This window comes from Ochotona curzoniae, unplaced genomic scaffold (genome assembly GCF_017591425.1).
Source record: "Ochotona curzoniae isolate NIBS_2020 unplaced genomic scaffold, NIBS_Ocur_1.0 contig_2599, whole genome shotgun sequence".
Classification (NCBI taxonomy): Eukaryota; Metazoa; Chordata; class Mammalia; order Lagomorpha; family Ochotonidae; genus Ochotona; species Ochotona curzoniae.
The window spans coordinates 118,286-132,208 of record NW_024465520.1 but is presented as its reverse complement, the minus strand read 5'-3'; the positions used below and the strand labels follow the sequence as shown (position 1 = coordinate 132,208).

Below are 13,923 nucleotides of genomic sequence, written 5' to 3'. Positions count from 1 at the left end.
ATGGACTCTGTTTAGCCAATGGACCTTGGGAGGATTTTTTTCAACCTTGGGGCAATGAAACCAGCAGCATCTCAGAATTATTAAAACCACTCTAGCAGTACCCTCAAAACATTCTTCTCCACATTGGGCTTTCTAAAATGACATCAAGTGGACATTTTCCATCCCTGGGCACTGATAGTTTGGCACCTGGGAAGAGTCCCCTCTCCTCCTTTGTCCACTCCACCCCAGCCAGATACAGGAGAAAAGGGTAGAAATACAAAATTGGAAGCATTTGTCCCACCCACCTCCCCTCATGCCTTGGCCCTCTCCACTCAAATCAGTGATTCTCATGGACACACATCCTTGTCAACTATGTAAACAACACCAAAAGTAAAAATGAATTAGAAAAATTCTTCACTAGACAAATTTAGTATATAAAGTAGCAAAAATGACAAATCAAAAAAGGTAAACAGAATAAAACATTTATTGAAACATTATGTGATAAACTTTGATCCAATGCTATACTAGTAAACATTTCCCCCTCATAAAATTTGCTTAAAACACAGCTGAATTAAAACATAATCTGACTAAAACTAGAAAATGATTCTGAAAACACAAAAAAACTTTTCCCTTTCAGTGATTGAACAGTCAGATGAGTGCTTATCTAGTTTTTCTGGATGAATCAAAGTCAGAGAATGGTAACTTATGAACCAATCAAAGGTTCGACTTTTAAAATTTTTTTACCCTGTTTACTAGTTCAAACTCAGAATTCTCATCCCATGAAACACAGATTTCATGGACTATCCCCCCGCCCTCTCCATCACAGGTACCTTACCAGTAACAAATCAGGGATAACTGCTCAGTTTTAAACTGTATTTGTAACATTCTCTTTTTGATAACTGACCAACCAAAGGCATACAAAATGTTCTCTGAACTTTCAGCTTCCTCCACCTCTTGCATGTCAACAGTAATTTACACAGGTCATTTGACTTGAGCTCTCTGCTCTATAATAGCACTTCTCAACAATGTGTGTGACACACACCACAGAGGTAGGAAAGACCAGCTTTAACAAATTATATTCTTGTCAAAAATTTCTGAAAATAAAACTGACAAAATGCTACCCTCTGCCCCTTAGATGAGTCCTACAGGCCCACAGATGCACTGCCTCCACCCTGAAGAGCTAACCCCTGGAGCGTTGCAGCAGTTTGGGGTGCTTGCACTGCACCAGGGCTCTGAACACTGCTCTCCATCAACATTGCCTTCGCCACTCTCACTTGCCGATTCTTTGGACCACCCAGTCTTGCTGGCAGAGCGGGCAGCGATTGTTCTGCTTCACCCACAGGGACATGCAGCAGTTGTGAAAGGAATGGTTGCATTCTCCCCAGACCACTGCAAGAAAGAAGAGTTGACATCACATATTTCAGATGAAATTACTAACCTTAAAATTATAGCTTATTGTGATGGCTACGGTTCATTAGATGGTTAGTTGGTCAAAATAATTTTTCAATTTTACAAAAGCAACAAGACTTTACATGTGTAACCTGCACTTGAGAAACAAGATAACATACTGAGTTTGGGGGACTTTCCTGGCCCTACTTTAAAATCCATGGGTTACGTGGCAACTCTAAACTCCTGGAAAGAGCCACATGCTCTTTCTGAAGTTAGGAGACTAAGGGACTTGAACCTTCCGTACATCCCACACCTTCTCAGTCATGCTCATGTCAGGCCACATACATCTTCTGGCCTTTGTTTGATCAAAAAACATGCTGCACATTTTTATGCGTCAATGTATGAATTTTAAATGTTTTACTTCATAGTATGTTGCTAGGAACAAATGACATGCTTTTTAACACTAACAGTTATAAACTCAGTAAACTGTTTTCTAGAAGTGAGGAACTGTGTTGTCATCCATACACAGGGCAGTTCTTCGGTGACAAACAGAATTAATATTTCCAAGAGGCCAGCTGGAGAGAAAGCCTGTTTGCTTCAAATAAAGTACCTCCCCTCACAATTTCCAAACTAGTAATTCTTAACAAGTAGCATGGAAGCAAGGGAGATCACTCACATTTTGGAGTACAGTCTCAAACCATGTGTCCCACAAAACCAGATTAAATGAAATGAAATAGGAAAACTGGCAGGTTGGAAGCAAAAAGAAAACAGTCTAAATGTTTGGGACAGGGGAGGAAGAAACAACTGGATCAATTATTAATCAGCTGTAAATGAGCCATGCAAACACAAATCACAGGTAATCTTTTTACTCTAGGAAAATACATACTTTGATACAATAATCCAGAAATGATCACTTTGAGAAGCAGACGTTTGTAAAAGCCTCAGAACTAGGTGCAGAAGTGAAGTGGCCACTTGGAACGGTACCTACATCCTGTGTTGGAGTGCCTGGTCACTCCCAGCTCTGCTCTAGACCCAGCTTCCTGTTAACTCGCTAGCCAGGAGGCAAGTGATGCCTCGAAGTACCCAGGACTTTCCCACCATGCGGGACACCTGGATTGAGGTCTGTGCTTCTGGCTTTGGTCTGGATCAGCCTTAGCTGTGGTGGGCATTTGGGAAGTGAACTGACAGATGGAAGAGCTCTTCACCTTTCAAATGAAATCAGAAAGAAATCTTGGAATTACGTAAAGCATGTAACTTAAGACAATGCTTGCAGTCTAAGATCATTAAGAAAATTTGTAACAAACTTCAACAAACAATAAACCAGAGTTGAAAAAAATATTTAAGACAGAACATTTCCTATTTTGGCTGAAAAGTTAAAGATAGTATATATATATATAATAAGAGTACTAAATCCCATAATGGTTTACTGGAGCCCATGATAAAGACCGAGTTGGAAAGAGCGCTTCTACCCACTAGCTCACTTGTCTAATGCGAGCTGATAGCCAGGGTTGTGCTGGCTTAATCCAGATCCAGGTCTCCTACTTGCCATCCATTGTCACTTCCCAGGGTGCATCTTAGGAAGAAACTACCATCAGGAACAGGGCCAGGACTCAAACCCAAACACTCTGACGTGGGGGTTGGGTGTCGCAAGGGGTTTCAACTACTACATCAAACAACGCGCTAACAAATTCTTTTTTTTAAAATAACTTTCATAATAAAACATACCTTCTTAAGATTACATTTGGGATAATTAAACAAAAAAAAAAAGATTTACTAATTTTTATTGCAAAGTCAGATATACAGAGAGGAGGAGAGACAGAGAGGAAGATCTTCCATCCGATGATTCACTCCCCAAGTGACTGCAACAGCCAATCCGGAGCCAGAAGCCAGGAACTTCCTCCAGGTCTCCCACATGGGTGCAAGGTCCCAGGGCTTTGGGCCATCTTCAACTGCTTTCCCAGGCCCCAAGCAGGCAACTGGATGGGAAGTGGAGCTGCCAGGATTACAACTGGCGCCCATATGGGATCCCAGCACACTCAAGGGGAGGACTTTAGCTGCTAGGCCACAATGCTGGGCCTAAACTTACTTTCTTTTTTTAAATTATTCGAAAGTCATATCTACTCAGAGAAGGAGAGACAGAGAAAAAGATCTTTGTCTACTGGTTTACTCCCTAAGTGGCCACAATGGCTGGAGCTGAGGTGATCTAAAGCCAAGAGCCAGGAGCTTCTTCCTGGTCTCTCACACAGTTGTGGGCCATCCCCTACTGTTTTCCCAGGCCACAAGCAGGGAGCTGTAAGGGATATGGAGCAGCTAGGACCGGAACGGATGCCCACATTGAATCCTGGCACATGCAAAGCAAGGACATTAGCCACTAGGCTACAGCACTGGGCCCCAATTATTAAATGTAACTGTAACAGGACTGTCTTGCAGATTCACTCCATTGAGGCCTGTTGAAAACCAACATACTTTACACGAATGCGATTTATATTTGTGAATGTGCTTATTTTTGTTCATTGGTAAAATCAATCTTAATCTACAAATTCAAATATCCCCACTGAGAGAAAACCCTTAACAGAGAAAGCAAGAGTTGGAAATTACAACATACCAACACAATCTTCTTGTTTGTTTTCAGCTTGACATCTCAGGCAGGCATCTAAAAGTAAGCAAACAGCAATCCTCATTCTGAGGCTCAGAACTGAAATCTCGAATACACTGATACTTCAAAGTCAAAAGCCCGCAGGGTTAGAGCTGCAAACAAAGAAGTCACATTTCTCATCTGCAAATAACTATTTAAAAAGTAACTAAGCACCAGGTATTCTACCAGCTTAATTTTGACCAGAAGCAATTTCTTTCTTCTTAAAAGATTTATTTATTTTTGTTGCAAAATCAGATATACACAGAGAATTATTTTTCTTTGTAAGGCAGATTTTTTACAGAGAGAATGAGAGACAGAAACAAAGATCTTCCGTCCATTGATTCACTCCTGAAGCAGCCGCAAGGGCTGGAACAACGCTGATCTGAAGCTAGGAGCCAGGAGCCAGGAGCCTCTTCTGTGTCTCCCACATGAGTGCAGGGTCCCAAGGCTTTGGGCCATCCTCAACTGCTTTCCCAGGCTACAAGCAGAGAGTTGGCTGGGAAGCAGGTTGGCTTGGATTAGAACCTGTGTCCATATGGGATCTTGGTGCATGCAAGGCGAGGACTTTAGCCACTAGGCTACTGCGCCGGGCCCGAGCAGAACTTAATTTCAAAAGTTAACAATTCCTCTTTCTTCTTTTTCACAGTCACTGATGAAAAGATATATTGACAGCATTGCTAGAGAAAAATATAGCATTCTCTACTATGTTAGAAGTTACTGGAAGCTCCTCTGGCACGCTCACATAAATCAACACTAAGGGCAGTCTATCCAAGACATCCTTTTAAATATGCCATGCGCACAAAGTAAAATTTTATGGCAAATGGACTTAAGAGGTAAGCTTATTTTGGTGTAAAACATTTTTCACAATCCGTAAAATATGTTTTAAAAGGTTAGTGGAAAATACAGATAATGAAACAACTGTCTGGAGTTCAGTTTCTTGCACCAAAATATCCTTAAGAATCTTTGCTTATTTCAAAGGCAGAGAGGGACAGAGATGCTCCACCTGCTGCACGGTCAGAGACCGGTGAAGTTGCAGTCAGGAGCCTGGAACTCCACTGGCCTGCCACACGAATGGCTGGCGCCTCATATCTAGGCCATCCTCCCGTTTTCCAGGAGCGCCATCAAGGAGCTGGACTGGATGCTGAGTTGCCAGGGGTAAACTGGCATTCAAGACAGGAGGCTAGTGTTGCAGCCTGTGCCACAACACTGGCCTCTGCTGTTTTAATTCCACTTTGCATGACCTTTTGGAAGCACCACTGTATATACCTAGGAAAATTCTTGAAGGTTACCCAGAAAACCAACAATAAAAATTATTGGGAGGTGATATCATGGGCAAATTTTCACTGAATACCTTCTTATATTTTTGGAGTATGTGACTGTATAACCTATGTACAAATCAAATTCAGAACATTTTTCTGATTACTTCATAAACAGATCTGAATTACCAAAATTTATTAGTGGAAGTCTTCTTTCAATGATGCATAAAAACAACTTCTTAATTTTCTTCAAAATAAAGGCTTTGGAGCCAGCTCCCTGCTGAGCCCTCATTTCACGGCCCTGGACGAACAGGAGCCTCAGCAGTGAGAGCGAGCACTGCCACGACACACCCCTGTGAGGAGTCGGCTGGCTGAAGAATTAGCTCCTCCTTCCTAAATACAATGCTCTTCTCCAGATAGTGCTCCCTTTACAGATGAATCTGAGCAGGAAAGATTTTGATAAATTACCTGGGATTTAAGGATGGGAACAAAGAGGGATGAGAAACATTCAAAGTTCGATCTGTACTGCCAGCAGGTAATACAGTATATTTCAGGGACCACTGACATGGAAAATGAATCAAAATCGGGCAAAAGAAAATTTAAACCAACAGGAAAATGTTTCTAACATAACAGTAGAAAAATAATTGTGAAAAAAAGGAAAAAGAAAAAAAAAAAGCCCAGAAACCTAGCAGTGCTGAAGCCTGCTGCTCTCTACACGCTGTCATCTTAAAAACACAGCACTGCCCTGGCCTCTACAGCCGCTGACTCTCAGGACACCAAAATGGCCACAGCTGGGCCCCCAGGAGCTCACCAGCAGCTGGAGATGTAGAAAAACACTCCAGCATCACAAGCATGGTGATGTAACAGTGCAGACACGCACCCTGACTTGCTCTAGTTCTGAGCATCGCTGCACTTTATTATCAGGGCCTCTTTTCCAAGTTGGGTGAGTAAGGTTACATGAAATGCTGCACTTGCTCCATTCACCATTTGCTCCTTTCCTGATGAAGGGAGGGCAGGGTAACCAAAGTGCAGGACGCACAGCAGAACAGGCTGGCGGCACAGCGTGGCAGAAAAACTGGTACAATCATTTAGGTGTGTGAGATAAATGGTAAGGAAATGGAAGAAAATGGGCTCTCATTTCAGAGTCTAGCGTATACCTTTAAGACTTCTAACATTAGCAGACTCAAATTTACACAAATCCCTCAAGTTTCAGATAACACAGAAAAAAAATGCTACATGCTGGCCCAAATATTCCAATAGCCAATTTCTAAGAAGTACAATAAATGCCTTTTAAAATTCTGCTAGAGAAGAATAATATCTGGGAGAAAAAGTTGATTTCTGCTAACACCCGATTACCACGTGAATTTTCATATTTTATACCAAGAAAATACAAGGACCCAGAATAACATGGCAGTTGTAAATATCAACTTTAAACCTGGAGGTGCAGAATATCTTCAATAATTAGAAAGTCAACTATGAGCCTCAAGTCAGCCCATTTTCAATATTCCAGGAAAAGTCTGTTGCAAAATTTCAATTATTATTTTAAGTCCTGCATTTCCACTTATTAGATTTTTTTCCCACTTTTGGGAAAAGATAGCTAATATAGCTGGTCTGAGATCTTTCAAAAAGAAAGAAAGAATGAAGGAATCGTAAAAAACTGAAGTTTATTTTCCATTCAATGGGAAAAAAAATTAGGGAGTAAAATCTTTTAGTAAAGCTTGTCCTACAAAAAAGCAAAATTTAGGTCTTCTTGATGAATGATTATAATAATACAGTGCCTTCCAAACTGAAAATTATTCTGTCTTCTCCGTAAGGAGTGTGTGTGTGTGGTGGGGCGGGGATTATATCCATTTTAGATACTTTTAAAACATAATATGCAAAATAAGTGGATACTGTCTAAAATTAAGGCCTTTTAAAAAATTTATTACTTTTATTGGAAAGTCAGATACACAGAGTGGTAGAAAGACAGACAGATCTTCTGTCCACTGATTCATTCCCCAAGCTGACTCATTCCCAACGACAGGAACTGAGCCGATCCAAAAAAAGAAGACAGGAGACTCTTCCAGGTCTCCCGCGGGTGCAGGGTCCCAAAGCTTTGGGCTGTCCTCGACTGCTTTCCGGGGCCACAGGCAGGGAGCTGGATGGGAAGCAGGGTCGCCGGAGTTAGAACTGGTGTCCATATGGGATTCTGGTGCGTGCAAGGTGAGAACTTTTAAACGCTTGGCTACCGCGCTAGGCCCGAGGAAAGGCAAGAAACTACTGGAATCAGACAATTGTCAAAAAATAAAAGACAGAAGACAGCACACACCTGCAACTCTTGGCCCTCAAAAACATAAAGCAATTCTCGAATTTTTCTTCAATTCTCTTTTTTAGGGGCAAACCACATAGTTTTCAAGTTATAGAAACCTCAAGTAAAAAAAAAAAAAACACTTAAGAGGTAATTTCACACGCACTATTTAAAAACACAAGGTGTATTTAAGAGACACAAGGTGGTCTGAGATCTCAAAGACAAAAAAATACCAGGCAAAAATATCCAGGGCACGGAGATGCTTCTAAAAGACCTCACCTAGCACAAGTTTCTATTAAAAATATGACAAGATGTATTTGGAAAAAGAAATGTGGGAAAGAGACGGTAATACAAGGATCACCTTCTCCAATTTCTGGGAAACTACAACTCCAAGCTAGCCTTCTGCCCAGCGATGCCCTGGGAGCGGCTTCCATCCAGTCACAAGCGGCAGGGAGAGCAATGGCCGGCAGCGTCCTTCCCTGCATTCGGGCACACATCTGGACCTGCCACTCTGGCGCAGGACGAGCGTGAGCATCACTCCGGCAGGTGGACAGCAGCCCTGGCGCGCCCTGCTGACTCACGGTCTCCGCCTCGGCCCTGCCGCGGTCCTCCCCGGCTCCCAGCAAAATCACTCCAGCGCCATCTTCCAGGTCCCGAGCTCCGCCGCTCGGGCAGGCCCACCTCGAGCCCCGGGAGCAGCGGTGGGCGCCGCGGACGACCCCGCGCGGCCGGCGTGGCGCCGGAGGCCCGCGGGACCGGCCCCGGGCGTGCTTCCGAAGGGCTCCGGTCCGCTCGGTCCACCCCGCGGAGGCCGTGCCGAGCCCCGGCCTCGCGTGCGGTACTTACCCATCACCTGGACCCTGCAGATGGCGCACGTATCGCACTCCACGTCCCAGCTCCACATGGCCACCGCGTTCCACTTCTTGAGCGAGAACATTTTGTCGCCCCCCGACTTGGAGCCTGCGCTCCCGGGGTGAGAAGACAGGCCGCAGGTCTCCTCGCCGTCTTCCACGTCGGCCATGGCGGCGGCGCCGAGCCGGCGACGAAGACGTTAGGACGCGGGAGGGCCGGAGGGCGGGCGGGCGACCGGCGTTATGGCGGCTTCCAGGGGCCTCCCGACGGGCCCACAGCGCCGCTCGCAGGCCGCGGGCCTCCGCGTCGTCGGGACCCAGGCCACCCGCGATTGGCCGGCGCGGTCGGTGGCGTCGCTGCCGCGTGCGCCGGGGGCGGGGCCGGCGGTGGGTGGTGTCGCTGTCCGCGTGCGCCGGGGGCGGGGACGCGGCCGGGGGCGGGGACGCGGCCGGGGGCGGGGACGCGGCCGGGGGCGGGGACGCGGCCGGGGGCGGGGACGCGGCCGGGGGCGGGGACGCGGCCGGGGGCGGGGACGCGGCCGGGGGCAGGGACGGCGGCCTCCACCGCTCCCGGTCCCGGCTGCCCGCGCCCCCCGCCGCTCCCCGCGCCCCCCGCCGCTCCCGGTCCCGGCTCCCCGCGCCCCCCGCCGCTCCCCGCGCCCCCCGCCGCTCCCCGCGCCCCCCGCCGCTCCCCGCGCCCCCCGCCGCTCCCCGCGCCCCCCGCCGGGGCTGCTGGCTCGGCCTTGTCCTGGTCTGCCAGTCTGCCCTCCTTCTGCGGTGGGAACCGGGGTGCGCCAGGTTGTGCGGGAGCAAGACGCCTGCTTACAGCCCCTATTAAATTTACCACTTTGGTCAATTTAACTGTCTCGTTAACTTACTCGTTTGCATCTTCTCTCCCAAGTGTGACAGGAACTGGGTTTTTACTGTCTCCTGGAGACCTTAGACGGAGCCTGGTTCCTCGGGAGCTTGTTGATGAGCGAATCATCTGAAAGTTCTAGAAATTGTTTAGTGAGTCCTCCAACAGTTTGGTCTTGGGACTCCTTTACGTTTAAAAATTATGAAAACTAAACTGAAATAAAAAACATCAAAACACATGGGATGTGCAAAAAACAAACAAACAAAAAAACAGTATGGATTGGATTATTTCAGTTTTGTTTATTCCAAATAATCCCTTTGCTCTTGTCAAACTCATTGCTGGTCATGGATTAAACGGCGGCATCATTTTTCCCAAGACACTTTTGTGTTTCCTTTTTGTCACTCGTGTTGGTTACTCAGTGGCACACTTTTTTCATGGTGCTGTAATTTATTGTTCTAATTGTTGTGGCTGTTAACTCATACCAGGTGTTGACCTTGTTTCATGGCTTCTCGCTTATGGTAATGTATAGTGATGGAATACTGGGGCCTATCATATACAGACGTGGGGGTACAATGGAACATGCATCCCTGCATCCAGACGAAAGGTAGATTCCCAATGAAACTGTTGGACATGTGTAGACAATGGGATGCTGGACTGCTGTACAGACCATGTCAGGGTATACTTAAGAGACTAATAGAATTATGATTCCTTATGATGGACCATAATGTTGTAGTAAAATGGAAAATCTGTCGGGGGTGAGAGTTTGGGTGGGGAACCCCAACTTATATGAAATTGTACCACGTGATTCAGAATTAAAAGTAAAAGTATATTAAAAAATTATGAAAACTTGGTGATTGGCAGCATAGTTAATTTTTTCAGACATGAAAACAGTATCTGCTTAAAAAGAATAAACCCATTACAATTTGTTATTAAAGAATATTTCCAGAAAACTCATGTGTACTCAAAGTGAAAAAGAAAATAATTGTTCTGTATGTTGTTACCTTTGACCCCACTTGTCTCCTGGAAACTCTGGGGGACCATTTTTCAACTGTTATAAGCTTCCTTTGTATGTAAGAGTAATGAGGTGCTGACAAGTGAATTAGCAAAGCCTATACTGCCACTATGCGATGGGGATAGTTTTGAAACCAAGACTGGGAACTTTTTTTTAATGATTTATTTATTTTTACTTGAAAGGCAGAATTACAGAGAGGAGAGACTGAACAAGTAAGATTGATCAATCTTCCATCTTTTCCAAATGGCCACAAGGGCAGGGAATGGGCTGGTCTAAAGTCAGGAGCTTTTTCTGGGTGTCTGAGTTCAGGGTCCTAAGGCCTTGAGCCATCTGCTGCCTTTCCAGGCCACAAGCAGGGAGCTGAATGGAAAGAACAGCTGGGACACAAACCAGCACCACTACAGGATGTACCATTTGCTATACCACAGTGTTAGATTCACAGCCCAGGTGTTAGGAATTCTGAGTTTTTAAACTCACGTACCCATGGGCAAAGAGGGTTGAACAAAGCAGGTGGAAATGGGTCTTATGGAGAGGCTTAGCAGTCTTGTTCACCAGGAGGGCTGCCCTAGAGAAAATTCTGTTGAGATCTGGGTATTGGCAGCTTATATAGGGAGTGCATGTTGAGTGATCACATCACTTACTTATTTAGTCAAGTGTCTGCTTTTTCTGTGTAAGTGGTCATGGTTACTGACTTGAGCCGTGACAGCTGAAAAATGTTGTTGACCCGAGTGATTAAGTTAAGGCGTGCTACCAGATCTAGTGTAAGCACTTGAAACATGCTTTGTGCTAGAGCCTGGTTGGTTGTAGTTACCCCAGTGCATGGGTTCCACTACCTTGCTCTCAAATCTTTTCATTTTCTTGGGCAATGTGTTTTGTCTGCTCAACAGATGTCAGATGTCACATAAATACTTTCTTTCCTATTCCCACAGCTTTCCTAAGTGCCTAGTAACCTTTGAGTGCTTACAGAATTCTGGTGTCTTTCCAAGCAAAGCAGGCAAAGAAGGAGCTGCCAGGCTCACAGGCCCTTCTCGGTGGCTCCTGCTGTGTCAGCTTTGCATCTCTACACCTGATACTTTGCGCTCCACTTCTCACTATCCTGCATCTCCTGATTCCAGGTTTTGTGCCTGAGAGGGAGTTAAGCAGTCACATGGACCTACCGAAACTTCAGTATGGACCGTTTGTGTGGTGTTTGTTGAGCTATGGGTGGGTGGTGCTTGCGGAGAAATCTTTGAGGACTGCCACAGGGAGGGAAAATCTCAGGGAAGGGGTCAACTTTGAACTGGGGAGAACAGGAGGCCAGGAGGGAGAGAAAGGCAAACATCTCTGGCTAGAGCAGAACAATGCTGTGGCAGATAGGAAGTCGTACTTTTCTTCAGATAGAAATGACTGTAAACAAACCCAGATATACAAAAGGCATGTTCTGCCCCTCCAAGGGACCACATACTTAACTAGGGATGGCTGTAAATGTTAGAGCTACCTGGTGAGGGAGGAAGGCTGGAACCAGAGGATAAAACACACATGGAAGGCTTGGTGGGGGGGGGTAGTGGTGTTAAGCATGAGGAATAGCACCTGTGGAGCCATGAAACCTGCAGGGGGAGAGAGAGAGAGAGAGAGAGAGAGAGACTCTGACTGACTCATGTCTTCACTGGGAGACCAGAAGCCTGGACAAGACTGGTGTATGGTTGGAGTATTGAATAGAAAAGACAGAGGGACATGAAAAGAAGAGGGGGACATGGCTAACAAGCAAAGACTTATTAGCCACACTCCCAGGCGAGGTCCTGGTTCAAGGAGAGGCATTGGGCCAGTGGATTCGCACCTTCCAACGTTGTTTGGGGTTGATATAGGTGCCAGAGTGGTGAGTAGGGTGGGGGTGAGGATTTTGTGAATTAGAAAGTTATTTACAGGTCATAATGAACTTTGGGGTTGGCAGATTCTGGAAATTGGGAATATTTTCAGTAAAACTTTGCACCTGTATCAGTAAGAGGTGAGAAAACCGCCCCAGCGTTTTTCCTGGTGCTCTACCACCACAACTGAGCCCCCTTGCCCAGTCAGCCCTACAACTGGCCACGTGGGAATCGGGTAAGGAGGAGAGGACAGTGCTGAGAGTTTTCACCTGCCAAAGGGAACAGGGATGAAAAGATGAAGGTTCAGAAGCAGGTGCAGGGAGTGCAGGCTGCAAAGGGTGTTTGTGTCCTGGGGCTACTAGAGTGGGAGCCACCATGATCCTGAAGATTACTCTGATCAGTTTGAGTGGGGACAAAAGCCAGACTCATGCTCAGGTGTACTTGTCTCCTCAGCTGGTGCTCAGAACCTTTTTGGCAAGGCTGCTTAATTTAATTAATTTATTTCTTTGGTGGAAAGACTTTCTTTAAACCAAGTATTTAAGTTCTGCAGGAGAAGTTTGTCTCCCAAGGCAACTGAACATTTGTTTATTCTTATTTTATCTTCACCCATCATTTCTCCCTTACCCTGTGCCTTTCATCTTTACTAAAATAGCTTTTCCTGGTGTCTCTGTGGAAAAGCTTTCTTCCATCCTGGGTGATTCTTGGAACTATTTTTAAGTGTATGGTTCAGTCATGTTAAGTATGTTCAGCCTGTTCTGCTGTCTGGAGCTTTTCCATCTTGTAAAGAGCTGGGTCCTTGACTAGGACCCTGCTTCCTCCAACACTTGACAAGTACTATTTTAGTGTTTGTCTTTGGTTCTAAGCTTTTCATTCTTGGATTTGTTCAGGACGTATCTTTTTCTGTGACTTGTTTATTGAACTCAGCATTAGGTTCTTACGGTTCGTCTGCATGCTAGCGTGTGTCAGAATCTCCTTCCATTTGAAGGCTGAGCAAGATCCCATTGTGCGTCTGTATCACATCATGTCTGTCATGCATCCATCAATGGGCACTTGAGCTGCTTTCAACTTTGGTTTACTCTTGCTGCTGTGTGATAGCTCTTCATGGCCCTGCTCCCTATTCCCTTAGATCTATATACCTCAAGGTGAAAGGGGTGCGTCGTAGCCTGTCAACCCAATTTTAATGTAATTTTTTTCACATATATTATTATCTTGCCTGATTTTTAGTAGTAGTATTACTTGGGGACAGGCATTTGTTATGGCAGTTAAGATGCTGCTTGGGTCACTGGCATCTTATTTAGAAGTGCTTAAGTTCAAGTCCAATCCTACTTCTTACTCAAGCTTCCTTCTCTTGGGCAGCCTGGGAGGCGATGGTTCTAGACGTAGCTGAAGTCCCAGGCTCTTGGCTCCAACCTGCGGGAGCCCCAGCTGTTGAGCTAGTAGATGGGAGATCTCGGTCTCTCTTTCAAATACATTTTTAAAATTAGTGTTATTTGGATTCCTGCTCACATACTTCCACATACACATTCTTATTAATGGTGCCTGCTTTCCCACCACACACGTTTATTGTGCCTTATTTCCCAAGAACACTGGGAGGAGCATTTAACTGGTGTCAAATACAGTACTGCAATGAATATCTTCTTACATATTTTCTCAGGCATGTGTGAAGATGTGTCTGTAAAACAAATTTCTAAGAGCGGAATGGCTGGTTTGCATTTCAGTAGATATTGTCAGAAAAAAACCCCTAAAGAAGCATACTGATTTTATACTTCCACCCAGTAAACAGAAGTGGGAAATGGCGTATATATGGTAATTGC

The 13,923-nt window shown here is 45.3% G+C and overlaps 1 protein-coding gene across 2 annotated transcripts; it reads right to left on the bottom strand.

Annotated features, from left to right (window-relative positions):
* Positions 1-440: 440 nt before the first annotated feature.
* On the bottom strand, positions 441-8,647 carry RNF7 (ring finger protein 7). Of its 2 annotated transcripts, XM_040974718.1 has the most exons (3): positions 8,393-8,641; positions 3,974-4,021; positions 441-1,368 (listed from the first exon to the last, which is right to left on the bottom strand). In XM_040974718.1, exons 1-3 carry the CDS (start codon positions 8,565-8,567, stop codon positions 1,250-1,252), a joined length of 342 nt encoding a protein of 113 aa, XP_040830652.1. In that variant the 5' UTR covers positions 8,568-8,641; the 3' UTR covers positions 441-1,249. The 2 variants fall into 2 exon arrangements, with proteins under 2 accessions (XP_040830652.1, XP_040830653.1); XM_040974719.1 differs by lacking the exon at positions 3,974-4,021 and having other exon boundaries at positions 8,393-8,647.
* Positions 8,648-13,923: the final 5,276 nt, after the last annotated feature.